At 44.3% G+C, this 23,658-nt stretch overlaps 1 protein-coding gene across 1 annotated transcript in view; it reads right to left on the reverse strand.

The window, feature by feature from the left end:
- Positions 1–1,062: 1,062 nt before the first annotated feature.
- LOC141271153 (bone marrow proteoglycan-like) overlaps positions 1,063–23,658 on the reverse strand; it is an 83,431-nt gene continuing 60,835 nt past the window's right edge. The window contains exons 3-5 of the mRNA XM_073681260.1: positions 3,005–3,139; positions 2,031–2,136; positions 1,063–1,415 (exon numbers count right to left, since the gene is read on the reverse strand). Of these exons, the coding sequence (XP_073537361.1) occupies positions 1,357–1,415; positions 2,031–2,136; positions 3,005–3,139 (300 nt within the window). The 3' untranslated portion in view covers positions 1,063–1,356. The remainder of the gene's footprint in view (positions 1,416–2,030; positions 2,137–3,004; positions 3,140–23,658) is intronic.

Below are 23,658 nucleotides of genomic sequence, written 5' to 3' on the forward strand. Positions count from 1 at the left end.
GTACCATTTCAAGTTGATTTGGGATAATAGCTTTTGAATAACAACATTTCTGAGTAAAAGATGCGACTGATTTCCACAAAACTTCGGGCTGTGTGTTTTGCTGGTGGGGATGGGGGCTATTGTAGTTTTATGGATAATTGTCTTCTCAGTCTGGAGGTAAGTGTAATAATTAATGATAGTACCCCAGAGCATGGTAGTTAACTCTCTCCCAGTGTTATGCATCAACCATCCCTCCTCTGTCCTATTGGTGCCTGTGCTGTTGGGGGAGGGGATCTCCTCTTTGTCTCCATCCCTGTTTCTTGGATTATCCAGTTGGCAGTTCCCATTGCCATGGTATATATGGGAGCTGGACAGTATCCATCCTCTTCCCCCATAGAATTGGGATCAGGTGGCACGTTTTCACACCCTCCCTCCACTTTTTTTAAGATTATATTGGTCTTACATTAATTTGTCTCTTTTCTCATTCGTTAACAGTTTACTGCTCTTATACAAATCAAGTCACAACAGTATTTTATGACGAGAAAATCTGGTGCGAGAACAGAATTCCACACAGTATCGGTATTTGTATAACCCTTCTAACTGCTCCTAGTTGGTTTAGGTTAATAACTTTTGAATAACAACATTTCTGAGTCAAAGCTGTGACCGATTTCCACCCGAATTCCGCCTTCATGTGTGTTTTTATTTGCTGAGTGAAGCAAGCTATTGTAGTTTTATGGATAATTGTCTCCTCAGTCTGCTGCTTTCAAACCATCCTTTTTGTGATATTTTTCCTGTGTTCTTTTGTATAGTTGTTGTGGTGTTTTTTACATATTGCTGGGTCCCATTACATGTGTATTTTGTCTACAGTACATGTTTAATACATTTAGTTTTATTCACTAAAATACATTTAAAAAATGCAGCAACAGTCCACAGCGAAAACGCAGTGAAAATGTTTGTTTTTTCACTTTCTCAATGCTTTCTAAGGCCACGTTCACACTTTCAGCATTTGGTGTGTTTTTTTTAACTCATATATAGGGAAAAAGTAGCAAAAATGCTGCATTTGAACATAGCCTTATACAATAATAAAGTAATAATATTATTTTATTAAAGTAATAATAAAATAATACCACATCCAATTGCATAAAAAATTGCATAAAAATGATTATAATTTTTATTATAAGCTACATAGCAATAGAGTAGGTGGCCTGAGCATGAACAGAGCATGGTCATGGAGCAACTAGAGAGACAAGGACATTTTGTAGTCCAAGACTCTGCTACTAATTGTAGACTTCTGTATGACAAACCAATTTTTTATACGTCTTCATAGTCGTAAACATTTAAAGCTGGAGGATGAAGGCTGATGAACTGGGCTGACTCTCAGTAAGTGCAGACAAATGGAAGCCGATGGCGACATCTGAAGGAGTACCACTTGCCAGCTGAAAGATAGATTTAAGTGTTAGGGTATGTTCACACATTGTGCAAAAATGGTGAGGTCAAGCCAAACATTTCATCCTTTGAATTACATAGGACATAAGATAAATTGATATTGCAAATAGGATAAAGTGACATAGGATATATTGACCTGCTGAAGATTTCATATCTGCAACACAGTTCAACACAGACATTTTTCTATGGGATCATACATTTAGGGTTAATGTTAGAAGCAGACAGAAGAAGAGGAACTGATAAAGCAACACATGACTGCTGGATTTTACAGACTTTAACCAGTCATTGCTACAATGAACATTACTACTGCCATTAATCACTAGGTTCAGTGGTTCATGCATGTTCTACAACAGCAGAGTTGTTAGGTCCAGTGATTGGCTACAGTGGTTATTTTCTCTGTAGTTGTGATATCACTACTGCAGCCATTCAGCGGCAGTGGAGAGACAGCACTAGACCTAGGGAGGATGAGTAATACCAGAGTATTATTCAACCTAGTGGAAGCCAATAGGGGTGAATAACTCAGAACTGGAAAATCTCTAAGAATGGTAAAGGGTGGGCACATACATAATACAAATGTGGTCATGATAATCTTTGACTGTACTTACTGCTTACACACATGGCAACACACCAATGTCCACGGGATTTGCGCTGGTTACAAGCCCAATTGTCATAATTCAATTTACTTCCGTCAATGGTGCGGTATGGGCGACACTAGAAATTAAGCAATCATTGATTACCTCCATATACTGCTTCTGGGGATTATTTACTATCATCTAGGCCCTGAAGTAGTAAGGGCCATGGGGATAGAGAGAAAGAGAGAGAGAGACAGAAAGAGAGTGAGAAAGAAAGAAAGAGACAGAGAAAGAGAGAGACAAAGAAAGAGAGAGAAAGACAGAGAAAGAGAGAAAGAAAGAAAGAAAGAAAGAAAGAAAGAAAGAAAGAAAGAAAGAAAGAAAGAAAGAAAGAAAGAAAGAAAGAACAAAAGAAAGTAAGAACTAAAGAAAGAAAGAAATCTTGCACTTTTCACACTGGCCACTGGAACTTTTTTAGACTTTATCTTGCTATTGGTTCAGAAAATAACACATGTACAAAGACACAATAATTGGATCCAGGCTCTATTTCTTGTATTGAAACCTCTAATGAGCCTCTACAAAGGTCATTTTGAAGTGAGGGGGAACAGGCCATAAAAAATGGGAGACCCCTACTGCTATGCTCAATGCTCAACTGCCTGATCTGTCAGCCTGACCCAAAATGTTCTTCTGTCTGTCATACAAAAGGCTTGCACAGCTCTAAAGACATCCGATAGAGATGGTCTAGGTCCCATAAGAAGGAAGTCCGGGCCAAGGCTAGCTCCATTCCTCTTTCATATGTGCATTAATATGCATAAGGTTTTTATTCTTTAACAGCAATGGGGCAAGGAAAGTGTAGCAAGTGTCAGACAGACTTGTCCCAGGAGGGACGTGGTGGCATTACCAAGTCTTAATAGGGTGTTACATATCAATTGTTTCTGTGGAGTCCCATAGAAATGATAACATTCATTAAGAAATGCCTTAAATATAGAAAATGATGTTGCACTTACCGATTTATTTTTCCAAACACCAATCCAAACATAGCCAGAATTTCTAACACTTTTCTTAAGGAAACACTGTAGATAGCTATTTGCCGTACAGCTATGGAGGGAGCTCAAGTTTCCTCTACGACGACGACAGATTTTCTATGAAAGAGAAATATCAAAAAAAAATATGATAATATTGATATAGATGTTTTATTTTTCTTAATGGAGTTTATTATATGGGCTAAATAATGTTACATTTTGAAAGATCAGACTTTTCTGGACACAACAATGCTAAATATGCTATTTTTAAAAATAATTTATTTTTGTAACTGAAAAAGGGGTGATTTAAACCTTTATTTTTCTTTATTTTTTTATATCTTCTGTGCTAGAGCAGCTTTCTTGGCTGTACATTGAGTGCTGTCTCTTTAAGTTTTGGATTGATTTATTAAAAATGGCATAAACCAATCTAGAGTTCATAAAATAAACACAGCCCATCTGGCATAACGGTCAAACAAAATAAAAAAATACAGCACAGTCATTATATCGGCCAGGGTCCGGCCACTCAGGGTTACCCACACACGATTTAAGTCTAGCACACAAATGCACGCTCCTCTCACTGGAGCTAGCCTTTCCAGATACTGAACACCCTATGGCTCAACAGGCTGGCTATTTATATCCCACACCACACCCCGGGGTGGAGACATGGTGAACAGCCTCCCACCCGCTCAGCTGTTCACATAAAAACTGGCCCATTAAAAATGGCAGGTTAGCCCTCTCAGCACATTACCTGCCAATGACTTTGTCACACTTTATTTTTATTTTATTTTTTTTTTGCATGTTTTTTTAGCTCCCATAGTGGTCTTAACTCTGCCTGTACAATACAATGCAATACTTTAGTATTGCAGCAAATTTTCAAATTACCTATCTCTTGAGAATAACAGTGACAGGCTTGGCTTCATAGAAGTATAAACATAGAAACTTGTGAAAGAAAAAAAGATAGGTGGCACTTAAAAGCCTTAAATTTAATGAAAGCTCCTTTATTCAATTTAAGTTAAAACATGGATGCAGAAAAAATGTAACAAATAATGGACGATGGATGTTTGGTGCCTTCCTGCGCGTTAAAGCACTTAAAAAGTATGGCTATGTTCACACATCTTGGTTTTCTCAGCTCTTTTGATGCGTTATTTCCATTGTTGAGCGAATTTGTTCGGCATTTCAAATTCGGTTCAATATTATCTGCGTGACAGCGTTCGAAATGATGGATGTTCGATGGCGGAGCCGATTTTTTGGCGCGAACAAGCCGGAACCCCGAACACGAACCCGAATTTGAAATGCCAAACAAATTCGCTCAACACTAGTTATTTTAAGCAAATTTGCAGCTGCATTTTACAGTACCAGCAAAGTCTATGAGATTCCAGAAATCTCATGCGCGCATCATGGTTTTTATTTTACACAAATATATGCACACAAAGAGAAAAAAAAAGAAAAGAAAAGCAGATGCATGGCATAATTAATTGACATTTAAATAAACAAACTGAGCTTGCAGAGTGAGTCCGTAATTGGATTAGATTAGTGGTGTGAAAGTTTTATGGTCCCAATATCCATGTAAGATCATCGGCCTGGTGCCTTCACTGTCTCTGGAGCAGATTCCTCAGTTTTTGTAGTGAGACATAAATCCTTCTGACAGATTTCTTCCTGTGTAGAGAGTGTCAAACACCCTAATCAGTTTGTATTCCCAGACCCTTCAATGTTTTTGCGATTTAAAGTTGCCTTTTAATATGACAACTTTCATGTTGTTGATGTTGTGTCCTGTACCACAGAAATGTTTGGCCACCGGTACCTGGGTTCTTTTTTATCTGTAATCATGTGGCGATGAGTCCTCATCCTTGCTCTCAGTTTCTGTCCTGTTTCTCCCACATAGGGACCCCCAATAGAACATATAGTGCACAGAATTAAGTACACCACATAGGAAGAGGAACATGTGAATATCCCGGGAATCTTATATTCCTGCTGTGTGTTGGGAATCTGTATCCTGTCTTTGGTCTCTACATGGGTGTAGGTTTTGCAGCTTTTCACATTGCAAGGAAATGTTCCTCTTGGTGTATCTGAGAGTATTTAACTTCGGATCATGATGGTTCTTAAATTTTGAGGTTGCCTGTAACACAGCAAGGGAGGGTCTTTGAATATTGTTTTTAGCCTGTCATCCTTGTGTAGGATGTGGTGAAGTTTTTTAGCAGTTTTTCTCAAGCTGTGGATTGTAGGTCACCACCAGAGGTACACTATTATTTTCTTCTTTTTATCCGTACTGAAGTAATTGACTTCTAGGGATCCTTGTTGCTCTAATGATCTGGTCATCAATGGAGGTGGGGTGGTAGCCTTAGTTTAAAAATGTCTTTTTGAGATGTGTTAGGTGTTCATCCCTGTCTGTTGGACTGGAACAGATATGATTATATCTAAGGGCCTGGCTGTAAATGATGGATTTTTAATGTGTTTCGGGTGGAAGCTGTCCCATCTGAGGTACAGTACAGACCAAAAGTTTGGACACACCTTCTCATTTAAAGATTTTTCTGTATTTTCATGACTATGAAAATTGTACATTCACACTGAATGCATCAAAACTATGAATTAACACATGTGGAATTGTATACTTAACAAAAAAGTGTGAAACAACTGAAAATATGTCTTATATTCTAGGTTCTTCAAAGTAGCCACCTTTTTGCTTTGATGAATGCTTTGCACCCTCTTGGCATTCTCTTGATGAGCTTCAAGAGGTAGTCACCGGAAATGGTCTTCCAACAATCTTGAAGGAGTTCCCAGAAATGCTTAGCACTTGTTGGCCCTTTTGCCTTCACTCTGCGGTCCAGCTCACCCCAAACCATCTCGATTGGGTTAAGGTCTGGTGACTGTGGAGGCCAGGTCATCTGGCGTAGCACCCCATCACTCTCCTTCTTGGTCAAATAGCCCTTACACAGCCTGGAGGTGTGCTTGGAGTCATTGTCCTGTTGAAAAATAAATGATGGTCCAACTAAACGCAAACCGGATGGAATAGCATGCCGCTGCAAGATGCTGTGGTAGCCATGCTGGTTCAGTATGCCTTCAATTTTGAATAAATCCCCAACAGTGTCACCAGCAAAGCACCCCCACACCATCACACCTCCTCCTCCATGTTTCACGGTGGGAACCAGGCATGTAGAGTCCATCCGTTCACCTTTTCTGCGTCGCACAAAGACACGGTAGTTGGAACCAAAGATCTCAAATTTGGACTCATCAGACCAAAGCACAGATTTCCACTGGTCTAATGTCCATTCCTTGTGTTCTTTAGCTAGCCCAAACAAGTCTCTTCTGCTTGTTGCCTGTCCTTAGCAGTGGTTTCCTAGCAGCTATTTTACCATGAAAGCCTGCTGCACAAAGTCTCCTCTTAACAGTTGTTGTAGAGATGTGTCCGCTGCTAGAACTCTGTGTGGCATTGACCTGGTCTCTAATCTGAGCTGCTGTTAACCTGCGATTTCTGAGGCTGGTGACTCAGATAAACTTATCCTCAGAAGCAGAGGTGACTCTTGGTCTTCCTTTCCTGGGGCGGTCCTCATGTTAGCCAGTTTCTTTGTAGCGCTTGATGGTTTTTGCAACTGCATTTGGGGACACTTTCAAAGTTTGCCCAATTTTTCAGACTGACTAACCTTCATTTCTTAAAGTAATGATGGCTACTCGTTTTTCTTTACTTAGCTGCTTTTTTCTTGCCATAATACAAATTCTAACAGTCTATTCAGTAGGACTATCAGCTGTGTATCCACCAGACTTCTGCACAACACAACTGATGGTCCTAACCCCATTTATAAGGCAAGAAATTCCACTTATTAAACCTGACAGGGCACACCTGTGAAGTGAAAACCATTTCCGGTGACTACCTCTTGAAGCTCATCAAGAGAATGCCAAGAGTGTGCAAAGCAATCATCAAAGCAAAAGGATACTTTGAAGAACCAAGAATATAAACATATTTTCAGTTGTTTCATACTTTTTTATTAAGTATATAATTCCACATGTGTTAATTCATAGTTTTGATGCCTTCAGTGTGCATGTACAATTATCAAAGTCATGAAAATGCAGAAAAATCTTTAAATGAGAAGGTGTGTCCAAACTTTTGGTCTGTACTGTATGTGAGACGGTCAATTGGTTTCCGACACAGTGATGTCTGGATTGAACCATTTTGAATATTTATGGTTGTATCCATAAAGTTGATTTCCATTTTTGAGTGCTCCAATATTAAGTTTATGGTGGGATGAAATCTATTGAATTTGTCATGGAATTTTAAAAGTTCTTTTTCAGACTCAGTCCAGATTATTAAGATGTCATCAATGTAACGAAAATAGGCCAGGGGTTTGATGGAACATGATGCTGTAAAGTCATTTTCCAGTTTCGCCATGAAAAGGTTGGCATTCTGGGGTTCCATTTGGTGCCCATAGCCGTTCCAGTGCGCTGCAGATATAGCTCCGAAAGAGAAGAAGTTATGTTTGAGGATAAATCTGGTGAGTCTTAATACAGATTCAGAGGGATCCCATTAGCTTCAAGAAACATTTGCCAGGTGGATAATCCATCTTCATGTGGGATGTTTGAATATAGGGATTCCACATCTATGGTGGCTAAGATGGCACTCTTAGGGAGAGGACCTATTGTAGACAGCTTTCTTAAAAGGTCTGTGGTGTCCTGTAAATAACTGTCTGTCTTCCTTACCAGCGGTTTTAGGACATTTTCTACCCACCCTGAGATTTTGCTGTGAGTAATGAGTGTTGTAGGTGTTCCGAATAGGATTTTTTAAGCTCAGTCCTTTGGGTATTAAATGTTCCTTCTTGCATCTGGTTAAAAATAAGATGTCACTATCCAGTTGTGCCAGTTTCTTTTCTTTCTTTTTTTCCCCCTTTGTGTGCATATATTTGTGTTTCTTCATATATCATGTCCCGAAATCTTGCCTTGTAACATCATTTATTTTATTTTTGTTAGCCATTAAAAGGTATTATAACTACAAGATTATCTTGTTTTTCCCACTGAGAGCAATCTTTTTTCAACTGGCTAACATGGTACCAAATCACTTTTTTTCTTTTTCCAAAATAGAGCATGTCACTTCTTTCTGCGGTTTTTCAGCGTTATTTCAGCGTTTTTCACCCATTGGAAGTAATGGGAAGTGAAAAAAATGCCTAGTGTGAACTTAGCTATTAGATTTTTTAGCGTAAATAAGAAGTACAACTGTATGTGAAACACGTTTACTTTTGTGATTTTACCATCTTGTCTTGGTCACTGACATGGTAGTTTGTATTAGGAGAGTTCAATTAAATTAGTGATGTGTACAGTGTAAACATTGGCTGAGCTACATGTGAGATTGAACAATACTTGTGGCCCAGGGAGGTGTGAAATTGAACAATGCCTGTGCAACTGAATGGCAAACCATAGTGTGAAAGTAAATAGTGTCTACCAGGTAGACATGAATTGGCCAATTTATGAACTAAGATTTCTCAATTAGTTCTATTTATCTTGAGCAGTAATGCTATTCAAATTGAATATATTTAATATTTGCATACTTAGCATTACAGAGTGCTACTTTACTCTAAAACATTGACTTCTACAAGAGAGCGTTCTAGGCTTGCTCATGCTTTTATTGGAGATAAACCTTACCCATGAACTTTGAAAGATAAGAAAGAGGGACACAAACTGTGGTGTGCGTAGTGAGGCCCATAAGTGTAACCACCCAAAATTGTACCTCTTTCATGGCCCCCCACAGTTTCCCACACACATAATATGATGACTCCACAGTGCCCTGCTCCATAAAGTATGTTGCCCTCACAGTACTTGCCCCTAAACACTGTATGATTCGTTCAAAGCAACCACACAAAATATGATGCCCCCACACCTCCCCACCCACATTATGATGCTCGCAAGACCCCTCAACATGGTATAAAGACACGACAGCCCCTACATTTAGTATAATATCCCCACAGTATATTCCTTCCCACACAGTCTGATGCCCACACAGAACTCCCCCACACACAGTAGTAAGCCCCCACACACAGAAACAAAACTCTGCTACATTAACACACAACTCTGCTACATCAACACATACACAGCTCTGCTGTCACGGTTTCATTACTGACTGTGGCCTAGGGACTCTGTGAGTGACAGCTCAGTCGCCCTATGGAATCTGGAAGGTGCTGGGTTGTCAGCATTTTGATTGACAGCCCTGCTGTCCTATCTAGTTTAGTCTGTGGGTGTTTTTCCCCAGGTGTCTTTCATCCTTCAATCATTTGGAAGGTATTTAACTAGCTAGCTTCTAAGAGTCTGTGTCAGTTATAACTCTGCTTAGCTGGATGTGGTTGCTTAACTCTGTGTCTCTGTCCTCTGTCTCTGTCCTCTGACCCTGTTGTTGAAACTAGGATTTGTCATGACTACTCTTGTGGATTTCCCCTTCTGCTTTTGACATACCCTCCTGGCATCTGACCCCGGCTTTGTCCCCTGACTATCTGTTTGTTGTTCTTCCAGATTTTGACGTACCCTCCTGGCATTTGATCCCGTTTTGTTTCCTGACCACGCCTTTGACTCTTCCCTATGTACTATGAGCCCTCCTGGTATCTGACCTTGGACCTCCTGACTACCCTGCCTCATGGCTTGCCTGTGAGTAGTGACTCAGCGTCACATCTGCTACATCAACACACATTGCTGTGCTACATCAACAAACACCTTCACTATGTGTCCTTTTCTTCGTCTTCAATACAAGTCTAATACACTGCAATACATGAGTATTGCAGAGTACTAGACCAGTGATCAGAGTATTCAGTGTTTAATGCCAATAGTGGGACTAAGTAAAAACAAAAAAAAAACAAAGTTCTACTAAATTTGTAAAAATATAAATATAAGACTGTGTGCCCACGATGCGTTTTTCAAGCGTTTATATAGTGTGACCTAGTTGTCACAAGCACTTTCCAAGTGATGCTAAAATCGCCTGGAAAGCTCTTGTCAACCCGCATGCGGAATTGCCAGTGAAGAACGCTTCACATCCGCATGTCCCTGGCAGGAAAAACGCATGTACAATCCGCATGTACAATTCGCATGTACAATTCGCATGTACAATCTGCATGTACAATCTGCATGTACAATCCGCATGTACAATCCGCATGTACAATCCGCATGTACAATCCGCATGTACAATCCACATGTACAATCCGCATGTACAATCTGCATGTACAATCCGCATGTACAATCCGCATGTACAATCCGCATTCATTTTTTCTGCCAGGGAGATGCAGAAACGCTCAGGAAAAAATCCTGAGCATTTCTGCATCGTGGGCACATAGCCTAAAAGCACAAAATATAGCCTGAAAAAAATCACAAAAATGTTTTGCCATTATAAATACAGTTATGTAAAAACAAAATTAAACAAAGGTGTATTTGATATCACTGCCTTTGGAATGATCTGAAGTTTCAGTCGCACTATTTAGCCCATACAGTGAACACCATTAAAAAAAAAAAAAAACATGGCAATAATGCTGTTTTTTCATCATGCCGCCACATAAAAATGGAATAAAGAGCAATTATACATATAAAATATATAAAAAAATTATATTAAAGAAAACGCCATCTTGTCCTGCAAATATCAATCTCTCATATAATAAGTTAATGGAAAAATATAGCTCTCTGAAAAAAAAAAAGTTTTTTTATGTTCTAAAGTAGCAAACCATTAAAAAATTATATGGATCTGGAATCGCTATAATTTCACTGATTTGAACAAGAAAGCTGTGTTATCACTATTACCACATGGTGAACAACAAAAATACAAATTAATCAATACATGAATTGATGTTTATTTGTTCATTCTATCTCCCAAAAATGTAAATTAAATGCAATAAAAATGCATTTAAAACATGCATATAAAAAACATGCTCTCACATGGTAAGCAGAAAAATGAAAAAGTTACGCCTCTCAAAATATGGCGAAAATTTTTATTTTTAATTTTTTGAGAAAAAAGAAGTGTTGTGTGTAAAAGTAGGAAAACAAAAAAAACTATATAAACATGATGTCAACATAATTGTATTAACTATAGAAATGAGCGAATCTTTTGAAATTCAAATTTGCTGACTTCGCCAAATTTTCCCCAAAAATTTGATTCATGGTGAATAAGTTTGCTCGAATCGAATCTCAATACTGGAAAGCTTGTAATTGCTTCTAAAATACACATGGAAGAGGGGAGACAGAGAGAGAGGACCCCACTGACCATAAGAACTTACACTCTACAGAAATGTAAAAGAGAGAGAGGACCCCACTAACCATATGAGCTTACACTCTACAGGAGAGAGATGACCCTGCTGGCCATAAGAGCTTACACTCTACAGGAAAGAGAGAACCGCACTGTCCATATGAGCTTACACTCTACAGGAGAGAATAAGGAGAGACTGGCCATAAGGCAATTCTGGCAAATCCCAGATAGGCCGGTCCTGCCCTGGGCTGCATTTTCTGCTACGCTGTTAGTGACGCACCCTGGGCCTATGTGATGCAGCGTTGCACACGCAGGGACTACTCGGAGCCGGATCTGATAGGGGTAGTAGTCTCGTGGCGGTGACCCGGTCCGTGCCCAGGGAGTCAGACTAAGTGGCGGTATATTAGCAGTAGATGTAGAACGACTACGCCACCCGTTGAATGCAGCTATGGAGCTGCCGCTGCAGGGCAGACCGCTGAGGCCGGTGGGAGGATGGTGCAGCGTGGATGGTATAACCCCCAACGGGAGGGGTATGGCCTCAGGGCAGCCGACGTGGATGATGGGGGTAGCAGGAATCACTCAGAGACGATACGGTGTAGTTCAGGGTCTTTACTGGTGACAAAGATAGACCCTCCCGGAGTACTGGCTAGCGGTCGGGGCCTGGTCAGTCCTTGAGCAGATGGGATCCCCCTTGGCCAGGCGGAGTTGTAGGCCTCCCCAACTAATTGTACTCTTCTGGCTACCTTGCTAGAGGCGGGTAAAGGTAGCCCACGTCCCTGAGTGTACCGTGTGGTGCTCACCCGTATGGCCGGTGACTCGGGGCCTTCTAGTAGCTTCCGCAAAACGACGGTGGTGCTGGTCCCAAACGTGTGACCGAGCCTTCGGGTTTCTGGGCCAGAGGACCTGAAATCCCCTGCCGGTCGGTTTCTGCTGCTGGGTAGGATTTAGTCCCCACAGCCTCGGACTCCGGGTCCGGTAAGAAATCTTCAATCAGGGCGAGCTCTACAGCTTCCAGCCCTGATCTCCTCTTAGCACGACTCCCACAGAGCTCCTGATCTTTCTTTCCTATCACTGCTTCTCTTCTTCTCTAACCCTGTCTCAGCCCCAGGTTTATATAGGGGAAGTCCTTCCCCTCCCAGGACCGGGCAGGAGGTGTGGCATGCATAGGATTCCTGACCAAGAGACCTCCCACCTGCTCTCAGACATAACACTGCTGTTACTGTGGAAACCAGACCCCTGGGGTGCCACATTCCCCCCTAGTGAAATTTAGTACTCCGGGACTAAACATATTTTAGAAAAACATAACCAATACAAACAGAAACGGTACAATAGAAAAAAAACATATTAGAATGGTCACGGCGTGTCCGCAACCGGGTGCAGTTTTTGAAGAAAAGCAAGGTGTCCATTTCACCAAAACAGGGAGACGTAACCAGGTAGGGGTCTGTCCTGCCCCGAGTCCTTAACAGTCTTTAGTCCATTCCTAAGTTACGCTCCAACCAATTGTACAAGGATTCCCGGTAAATCCACCAAGGACTCCTAAAAATAACTAGAAACACATAATTATTTACAAGTAACAGACAGGTGACCACAAATAAAACAATTTAAACACTTCAAATTCTCCAACGTGCGGGTAACTGGCCTTTAGTGGCCCTAGTGGACCTACGGAGCTGACTGTCTGGCCCTGAACTACAGGGTGTAGGAGCTGTCAAGGGTAAACTGGGCAGCTGTCTACAGGCTCTTTGGCTCACTAGGGGTATGGCAGGCTCACTATAAGCAGAGGGTTGATCCTCCTGATCTGCTTGTGTGGAGTCTTCTGCCTCCTGGACCGGCTGTTCTTCCAGCTCTACCGGTTGCTCCGTGAGTACTTGGGATGCTGGTTGGAGGAACGTGAGGACGGGTACCACAACTGCACCATTGACTTGAGTCCAGGACCGAGGGAAGTCTCCGAGCACAGTACTAACCACATCTTCCCTTTCCTCTATGGGTCGAGGGTCTTCTTGTTCCTCTTCAGGATTCCGTAGCTGTTCGGGACACTTCTTCAGGTGATCCCGGGATACAATGGTTGTGGTTTCCCCTCCGTCTTTACTGATGGTACAGACCTTCGGGTTGTCGTGGCTTGAGGGCAGTACGATGTACGGGTCCTTCTCCCACTGGTCATCCAACTTGTGGAGCCGTCTTTTCCTCTTCAAGACCTGCTCTCCGGGTACCAAGGGAACAGCGGGAGCATACTGGTTGTAAGTTTTCTCTTGTCTTTCCCTAGCTAGACAGAGACTTCGCTCCACGCTCTCCTGTACTTTCCAGTACTGCTGCTGCCTCTCTGTGTCCCAGTCTGCTTCTGGTGAAGTGTCCTCGGGTGTCAGGACTCCCATATCCAGGTCAACAGGTAGCTTACCGGGTCTTGCCCTCATTAGGTAAGCCGGGGTACAGTTGGTGGAACCTACAGGGATGTAGTTGTATAGGTCCACCAGGTCGGGCAGCTTCTCAGGCCACAGACTGCGTTCTTCCAGGGGCAATGTTTTTAGAAGATCTATCACCACCTGGTTCATTTTCTCACAAAGTCCATTAGTTTGCGGATGATAGGGTGTCGTCCTGATATTCCGGCAGCCATACAGAGTACAGAACTCTTGGAAGACCTCCGCTTCAAAGGCAGGTCCCTGGTCCGTCAGCACCTGCTCTGGGTAGCCGTGTGGACGGCAGAAGTGCTGCTGGAAGGCTCTAGCTGCTGTTTGAGCCATTAAGTCCTTGACGGGGACGACAACCAAGAACCGGGAGTAGTGATCCACGATGGTTAATGCGTAGACGTAGCCACTTCTGCTTGGGGTCAGTTTTACATGATCCAAGGCTACCAGTTCCAACGGCTGCCGGGTGACGATGGACTGAAGGGGGGTCTTCTGGCTGGCACGGTCCTTCCTTCTTAGGTTGCATGGGCCACAGTCTCTGCACCACCTCTCGATGGTTCCTCTCATGCCTACCCAATGGAACCGCCCGCGCAGCAGGAACTCCAGCTTCTTCCATCCGAAGTGCCCAGCCCCGTCGTGGTATGCCTCCATCACCATAGCTGCGTCCCTTCTTGGCACCACTACTTGCCAGATCAGTTCATGCGTCCGGGAGTTAACCATTCTGCGGCACAACTTCCCCTTGTAAAGGAACAGTCGACTCTTCTCTGCACACAGTTGCTTGGCCTCCTCCGGAGCGTCTGGGTCAAGGCGAGCTTCTGGCTGAGTCAGCATCTCCTTCACCAGCCGGACGGCAGGGTCACTGTCTTGCGTTTCCGCCCAGTTGTAGTGAGGTAAGGGGTTGAACGTAGCGGCTTGCTTACCCCTTACACGGTGGGAATACTGGATAGTCCCAAGACGGTGGAACGCAGGGAGTTCGACCTCTTCCAAATCTTCTGAATCCTCACCCTCGTCCGGTAGGTTTGGCATCCTGGACAGGGCGTCCGCGTTGGTATTGGAGCGTCCTGCCCGGTATTTGATTGTAAACTCATAGTTGGACAAGCGGGCCATCCATCTCTGCTCTAGGACACCGAGTCTTGCAGTGTCCAGGTGTGTCAACGGGTTGTTATCCGTGTACACGGTGAACCGGGAAGAAGCGAGGTAGTGCTTAAAGCGTTCGGTGACTGCCCACACCACTGCCAGGAACTCTAGCTTAAATGAGCTGTAATTCTCAGGATTTCTTTCGGTGGGTCGCAGTTTTCGGCTGGCGTAAGCAATTACCCGTTCTTTCCCCTGCTGGATCTGGGATAGTACGGCTCCTAGCCCGATGTTACTGGCGTCGGTGTAGAGGATAAAGGGTTGGCTATAATCAGGGTACGCCAGGATTTCATCCCCCGTGAGGGCCATCTTCAGCTGGCGGAAGGACTCTTCTTCCAACTTCTCCCATCTGAAGGGCGGCTTCTGGTTCTTGGCCTTCCTGGACTGGCCTATCAGGAGGTCCTGCTTAGGAGCTGCCTTTTTGGTGAAACCGGGTATGAACCTTCGGTAGTAGCCTACCAACCCGAGGAACTGCCTCACTTCCTTTACACTGGAGGGGCTTGGCCATTCCTTAATTGCGGTGATCTTATCAGGGTCGGGAGCCACTCCGTCAGCACTCACCATGTGTCCCAGGTACTGCACCTTTGGCTTCAGGAGGTGACACTTGGAGGGTTTCACCTTTAGGCCGTAACTTGCCAGAGCTTCAAACACTTCCGCCAGGTGCTTCAGGTGGTCCTCGTAGGTTTTGGAGTAGACGATGACATCGTCCAGGTATAACAGGACCGTCTCAAAGTTCCGGTGTCCCAGACAGCACTCCATCAATCGCTGGAAGGTTCCTGGTGCGTTGCAGAGTCCAAACGGCATGCAGGTAAACTCACTAAGTTCCATCGGGGTGGTGAATGCGGTCTTTTCCCGATCCGCCTCTGCTACAGGAACCTGCCAGTACCCGCTAGTGAGATCCAAGGTGGAGAAGAAGTTAGCAGATTTTAAAGCAGCCAAAGACTCCTCTATTCTTGGTAAGGGGTACGCATCTTTGTGTGTGATACGGTTTATTTTCCGGTAATCTACACACATTCTCATGGTGTTGTCTTTCTTTTTGACCAAGACTAGTGGAGCTGCCCAGGGGCTACAGCTTTCCCTGATTACCCCAGCCTCCTTCATGTCTCTAAGCATCCCCTTGGCGTGTTGGTAGTGTGCAGGGGGTACGGGTCGATACCTCTCTTTTATGGGAGGATGGTCTCCCGTGGGGATGTGATGTTCTACCCCCTTGACTCGCCCGAAGTCTAACGGGTGTTTACTAAACACTCTCTCGTACTCTTGAACCACCCGGTTGACTCCCTGTTTCTGGTCGGAGGGAGTGGAGTCAGTACCCAAATGTAGTTGCTGACACCAATCCTCCATTTGTTGTTTAGAGCCGTTACCTTCCTCCGGAGAAGATGGAGGCAAGGGTTCTACGGACTGTATAGAATTCTGATTGATGGTATACAATTTGGCTAGCGTGGCATACCGGGGCAGGTACACTTCCCTCTTCCCGATATTTATTATGCGAACGGGCACCCTCCCATGGCGTACATTGACCACCCCCCTTGCTGTCAAAATGGTGGGCCTACTGTCTGAGTAAACTGGTTCTACCATTGCCTGGTAATCTCTACCTCTCAGACCAATAGCCGCCCGGCACCAAATCATCATTTCACTTTTTGGGGGCATGGCAATAGGGAAAGGGTCACACATTCTCACGCTACCAATCTCACCGCCGGAGAGTTCCACCTGTTGCCGTCGCATCAGTGCCCGGATCTCTTTTTGGAGCACTCGCTGCTGGCCGGAGCTGGCGTTCTTGGCAACCTGCTGTAAAATAAAAATCACCTCTGCAAGACAATTTTCAATTACATTAGTTCCTAGAGTTATCTTAGGGTGACTCTCGCGCTTATCAATGTCCACAATGATCAGTCCCTGGGCTGCCAGCTCGACTCTACCGATTTTAATGGTCACCTCTTTAAATCCGATCTGTGGCACGGGCTGACCATTGCTGGCGATGATACTCAAGTCGTCGTCAGGGTAGCGGGTTATATCCGAGTCATTCCAGTACTGCTTGAAGAGCACGTACGGGATGGTGGTGACCTGTGACCCAGTGTCCAGTAGGGCACTCGTAGGAATGCCGTCCAGTACCACAGGCAAGACTGGACGTCCTCCCACATATTTGTCACGCCAGTTTGATGGGCCTGATGATCTTTTTCCTAGGGGTTGGCCCTCTACCCTAGGTTGTGCCAGTTTAAAGGACAGTACCTTGCCATATGTCCGGGTTGATTGCAGCGGCGGCAGATAGGTTGTCCGTCCTCGTTGTATCGGTCGCTGGGTCTTCCTCTGGCCGGTGGGGTCCTCCTTGGTCGGCGCCACGGGATGTCCTCCGGTCCGGATGCCAGCTGGATCTTCCCTGGAGTAGAAACCTGTAAAGACTGCACAGTTCGGGTTAGCGCAGCAACGCTTTTAGCTAGCTCTTGGACCTGATGGTGCAGGTCGGGAGCCAGGTCATTGTTCAAAGCCTGCGCATCAGCTCCCACAGGCCCTGCCGACAAGGGCGCCGCCTCTTGGTGGTAAGTGGTAGTGGGGCGTCTGTGGGTCACAACGCCACCTGGTGCCGGTTCTCGGAGCACCCGGATGGCTCTGTCCTTGAACTGTGCAAATCCCAGATGAGGGTCCTGTAAGGCCATTGCCCGCAACTGGGTTCGGTGGGCATTGCAATATAAACCCTCTATAAATTGTTCAGTCAACAGCCGGTCCTCGTCTCCCACGCCGTCAGGGTCGGTCTGCTTAATGGCTCTCAGGGCCTCTTGTAGGTTTAGTGCATAGTCCCTTATACTCTCTTGTGCTCGCTGCTTGCACCCGTAGAATCTAAGCTTGATCTCGGCTGAGGTGCGGGTATCAAAGGTATCCTTCAGCCGGGTTAGTATCCCTGCGACAGTCCTTCCCCCAGGTGGCCAGGACTTTACCTCCCTTTGGGCTGCCCCAGTTAATTGGGCCACCAGGATGCTCACTTTTTGCTCTTCTGTGAGGGGGTACACCTGGAAGAGGCTATCCAGCTTTTCTCTAAAGTCATGCAGAGTATGTGACTCCCCTGAGTACTGGGGTAGCCAGGCCGCTCCCGGGATATAGGGCATGTTGAAAGGCATGACTGCAGCAGCGGTGGCGCTGGCGGGGGTTGAGGCAGTGAAGCTCTCCTCCGTATCCGACATCTTCCTCCCCCCTAGTGGACCGTGGCCTACCTTGCGATGATCCTCTTCCGTAGGCCGCGGCTCCGCAGTGGATCGTCAGGGTTGAGGACCTTCCGTCGCGCTCCTGTGACGTCGGCGTCTGCTGGGCTCCTTCCAGCACCTTACGCAACGTCCGGACGTGAGGCGGGGCTTCAGTTCTCGCGCGCTTTCGGAGTCCACGCCCCTCTTCTTCCCGCGCGGCGTCTTCAAGATGGCGTCCAACGGCGGGAAAACTCCACGGATGGCGGGAAGAAGGTAGAAGATGGCGCCGGATGGCGGGAATCTTCACCACTGGTAAGTTTGAACAGTCTTTTTCAGGCACGCAGTACCCGGTGGTTGCGGGCACGAGATCCTGCCGACTACGCCAAAAGTTGACGCACCCTGGGCCTATGTGATGTAGCGTTGCGCACGCAGGGACTACCCGGAGCCGGATCTGATAGGGGTAGTAGTCTCGTGGCGGTGACCCGGTCCGTGCCCAGGGAGTCAGACTAAGTGGCGGTATATTAGTAGTAGATGTAGAACAACTACGCCACCCGTTGAATGCAGCTATGGAGCTGCCGCTGCAGGGCAAACCGCTGAGGCCGGTGGGAGGATGGTGCAGCGTGGATGGTATAACCCCCAACGGGAGGGGTATGGCCTCAGGGCAGCCGACGTGGATGATGGGGGTAGCAGGAATCACTCAGAGACGATACGGTGTAGTTCAGGGTCTTTACTGGTGACAAAGATAGACCCTCCCGGAGTACTGGCTAGTGGTCGGGGCCTGGTCAGTCCTTGAGCAGATGGGATCCCCCTTGGCCAGGCGGAGTTGTAGGCCTCCCCAACTAATTGTACTCTTCTGGCTACCTTGCTAGAGGCGGGTAAAGGTAGCCCACGTCCCTGAGTGTACCGTGTGGTGCTCACCCGTATGGCTGGTGACTAGGGGCCTTCTAGTAGCTTCCGCTCCACGACGGCGGTGCTGGTCCCAAACGTGTGACCGAGCCTTCGGGTTTCTGGGCCAGAGGACCTGAAATCCCCTGCCGGTCAGTTTCTGCTGCTGGGTAGGAGTTAGTCCCCACAGCCTCGGACTCCGGGTCCGGTAAGAAATCTTCAATCAGGGCGAGCTCTACAGCTTCCAGCCCTGATCTCCTCTTAGCACGACTCCCACAGAGCTCCTGATCTTTCTTTCCTATCACTGCTTCTCTTCTTCTCTCTACTCTTCTTCTCTAACCCTGCCTCAGCCCCAGGTTTATATAGGGGAAGTCCTTCCCCTCCCAGGACCGGGCAGGAGGTGTGGCATGCATAGGATTCCTGACCAAGAGACCTCCCACCTGCTCTCAGACATAACACTGCTGTTACTGTGGAAACCAGACCCCTGGGGTGCCACATTAGCAGTATCAGCATCCTCAGAATGCCAATACTGTTAGCAGTTGTTATGGAGCAGAGAGCTAACAGCACCGTTAGCAGGTAGTCATATGACCGCAAGTATGCTCTTTGCTGAGTACGTTTATTCAGAATGTGGCCAGAGGTGTGAAAATCACATACTTGCGATCACATGACGGCCTGCTCCCGATGCCGGCATAGGAGAATCCTGACAGTCCACACTGTGAGGATTCAGAAGTCTGAAGTCACATAGACTTTACTCTCAAGCCTGGACAATCCATTTGACAATTGGTATGGCAGTATTATCAATACTGTATATTTTGGTAATATTTGGTTATGGTTTGGTGACGTATGTCTGTTATATTGCAATATTATTATTGCGGTATTATTATTATTCAATCTGATATAGTGGATTTATTGGTATTATTAGAAACATTGGTCTTTTAATAAATGTTGATTTCCTCCAGGCAGGGTAATTCGTAATAGAGACCCCCATCTGAGGCTCGGAGGTGGGGACAGCACTGGTCTGAGCACTTTCAAATCCCAGGGCTGAATTTCAGTCCTTGTCCATCAATAGGAGAGAGATAAGACCCTGCTGACCATAAGAGCTGACACACTACAGATGAGAGAGACTTACCCAGTGACTCTGGAAATGATAAATGCTTCTGCCATATAACTTGTGCTCCACTGGAAACTGCTGATCTGTGATGCTGGTCCTCCTAAACACCACTGTACAAGGTATGATAATCCATGGGATGTCACACCTAAAGGACACTATGGGGAAGCCCATGTGGCAATTCAAAATGACATTAGCCTGCTCTCTGATGCTTCAGCAGTCTGGGAAATGGCACTGAGCAAGTTTTTTTTGTTTCGTTGCAAACATCAAACCAAATTTCAAACTGTTTGAACTTACGTGAAACTGCGAATTTCAGGAAATTTGGCTTAAACTCAGTCCTCCGTGGATGGATCCAGTCATCTTTAACCCCTTTACAGCCTGTGGCGTATTAGTACGCCCCAGGCTGTAACCCCCTGTTCAGCGCGGGCTCCGGCGCTGAGCCCACACTGAACCGGGCACATGTCAGCTGATTATTACAGCTGACATGTGCCCGCAACAGCCGCGGGTAGAATCACAATCCACCCGCGGCTGTTAACATGTTAAATGCCGCTGTCAATCGCTTACAGCAGCATTTAACATCGCCGCACCGGAAGCGTGTCACCTACCCCACCCATCGGTGACCTTTTCACGTGATCGCGGGTCACCGATGTGTGGGCATGACCACCCTGGGTCTGCAGCAGACTCCAGTGGTTGTCATGAGCTGATCGCTATGAGCACCTCCTAGTGGTCGGCGCTCATAGCACAGGAGCATTTCTGCTACATAGAGGTGATCTGCTCATCACCTCTATGTAGCAGAGGCGATCAGACAAGTGCTGCATCTAGTCTCTTATGGAGACTATTGAAGCAAGCAAAAAGTGAAAAAAATGTTTTTAAAAATATTAAAAAAATGTAAAAGTTTAAATCACCCCCCTTTCGCCCCATTCAAAATAAAATAATTAAAAAAAAACACATACACATATTTGGTATTGCCGCATTCAGAATCGCCCAATCTATCAATATAAAAAAGCATTAATCTGATAGGAAAACGGCGAAACGAGAAAACAATTCTAAACACCAGAATTACGTTTTTTGGTCGCCACAACATTGCAATAAAATGCCATAACAGGCGATCAAAACATCGTATCTACCCCAAAATAGTATCAATAAAGACTTAAGCTCTGCGCGCAAAAAATAAGCCCTCATCCGGCCCCAGATCCCGAAAAATGGAGACGCTACGGGTCTTGGAAAATGGCACAATTTTTTTTTTTTTTTAGCAAAATTTGGAATTTTTTTTTCACCACTTAAATAAAAAATAACTTATACATGTTTAGTGTCTACAAACTCGTAATGACCTGGAGAATAATAATGCCAGGTCAGTTTTAGCATTCAGTGAACGTGGTAAAAAAAAAAAAAAAAAACCATCTGCGGTATTGCACTTTTTTTGCAATTTCACCGTACTTGGAATTTTTTTCCCGTTTTCCCGTACACGATATGGTAAAACCGGTAATGTCATTCAAAGGTACAACTCATCCCGCAAAAAAATAAGCCCTCACACGGCCATATTGACCGAAAATAAAAACGCTATGGCTCTGGGGACAAGGGGAGCAAAAAACGAAAATGCAAAAACGGAAAATCCCAGGGTTGCGAAGGGGTTAATTAACTAGTAATAAAGTTGTCTTATCAGCTACACTGCATGGTGGATGGCTTAAAAAAAATCAACCAATTTTTGAACTGTTCTTTCCAAAAATCAGAATGAAGCTAGGTTCACATATTTCCTATGATCTGTGCTCATCGCTTAAGTCGGGTTTTCTGTTTAAATCTCAGTAAAACAAGATTCAGATGAAACTCCTGACAGAACCGTTCATTATAATGGAATCACTTTGGACTTTGCTTGGCCTCTGTCTTGTCTTTTTAGATGTGCACAAAAGTGTGGTCAATCATGGTTTTGCACAGGCCTAAAAAGATGGAATAGAGGTAAGATGGAGTCTAAAGTGATCCCATCTGCCTCATTATAGTGAATACTTCTGTAAGAGACTGTGTGAATGCTGTTTTTTATGAATTTAGACAGAAACCAGCATGAGATAAATATGAACCTGACCGTAAAATCGGTCCAAGACGTTATTCACCTCAAGACGGTACCAACTAAAACTTTTAACTCATCCCGCAATAAAAAACCCTCCAATTAGGTTGTCATTTGCTGATGAAAAACAGTTATTTTTATGTTACTAGTAACTAAAATTGTCTGGAAAAGTGAGTTGATTTCTCCCTCAAATAAAAATTCAATGAATTCTGCACTCCTAAATCCAAATGCCCCTGAACTCTCCCAAGCCCCGCAGTGTGCCCAAACTGCAGCCATAGTTCATGTAGGAAGAACACATCTAACAATTTACAAACTTGCAAGGTGCATGTCTCCAGCAGCAAAAGCTGGCCACATATTGGCAATTTGCAATTTTGACTTTGCAGCACTAGCTTCATGCTTATTTCTGTGCAGTGAAAATAGTCACTTCCCTATTGATGAATGCGAAGGAAGTGTAGTTTCTACATGAGGGTCACCTGTGTTTTTTTTTTTTGCTGTTCTAGCGCATTAGGGGTCCTTCAAATGGTACCCGCAAATCTGCGGTACAAAGTCAAATGGCACTCCTTCCCAGCCCTGCTGTGTACCCCAAACAGCAGTTTCTGAATACATCACCCCCCTTGGGAGAAATTGTGTTACAAACTCTGGGGTTCATTCTCCTCTGTCAAATGAAAAATTTGAGTTGCTTTCAACTATATCGGCATCCAGGTCGCTAATGTTTAGTTTACTGTCCACTCCCAAGTCTCTTACAGTGACAATTTTACCCAGTGTTTTCTCATTTAGTACATAATTGTACATTCTATTTCCTTGGCCCATGTGCATGACTTTATACAGTATGTATCACATTTTTTTTATTATTTATTTTGCATATTTTTACTTTAAAGCCAGTGGAGTTTTTTTGCCTTGTTTTTTTTAAGACAAAAGAAAAATGCCAAAATTTCAGAAAAGTAAATATAACATCTATCTCACAAAATGTGCGTATTTAAAAAAAAATAAATGTTTTGAAAACTTGTAATAGTCCAATATTACACTTGCAAACACCACCCGGATACAGTGGTCTGTTGCCGTGAACTTTTCTGCTCACATCCTTTTTTTAAAATCTTTAAAAAAACGGATACATTAGTTTTTACAGACCTACATACCTATTTTATTAGTCCAATTTAGCAACTGTAGAAAAACAAAGGTAGTTTGCTACATATCCCTTTACATGCTTGTACCTACCCAGCATCATATTTTAAGTGTTATGTCATTTTTGATAATGTTTTTTTTTTTCAAAAAATCATTTTAAATGTGAAGTAGTAGTCATTAAAAAGTTGATTTTGTAAATTTTACTAAAGAATTGCAGTTTCATTTTAAGCCTTCTACCATCAGTGAATCCCCGCAGTGCACAGTGCATGCTCTGGGGGGATTCATAAGTCTGAGCTCACACACAGTGACTTTTAATCGGACAACCCCTTTAATATGTAATTGAGCGATTAAGATCTATGGGCAGGATAGAGATTTCCCTGAGAACCTGCCTCCAGAGCTTATTTTAAAGGGATTATTGCATTTTTATGTATTTTTGTGTGTTCAAACATGTTTTGCAGTTATCTGTACAATATTAGTGTGGATCAATGAAGCATAAACAACTTTTCATCACAAATAAATGATTGTCTTTGAAAGAACTACATGTGCATATAAATAGTTTGGGGGG

This window comes from Phyllobates terribilis, unplaced genomic scaffold (assembly GCF_046119375.1).
Source record: "Phyllobates terribilis strain yellow unplaced genomic scaffold, ASM4611937v1 Scaffold_5__5_contigs__length_657084704, whole genome shotgun sequence".
Lineage (NCBI taxonomy): Eukaryota > Metazoa > Chordata > Amphibia > Anura > Dendrobatidae > Phyllobates > Phyllobates terribilis.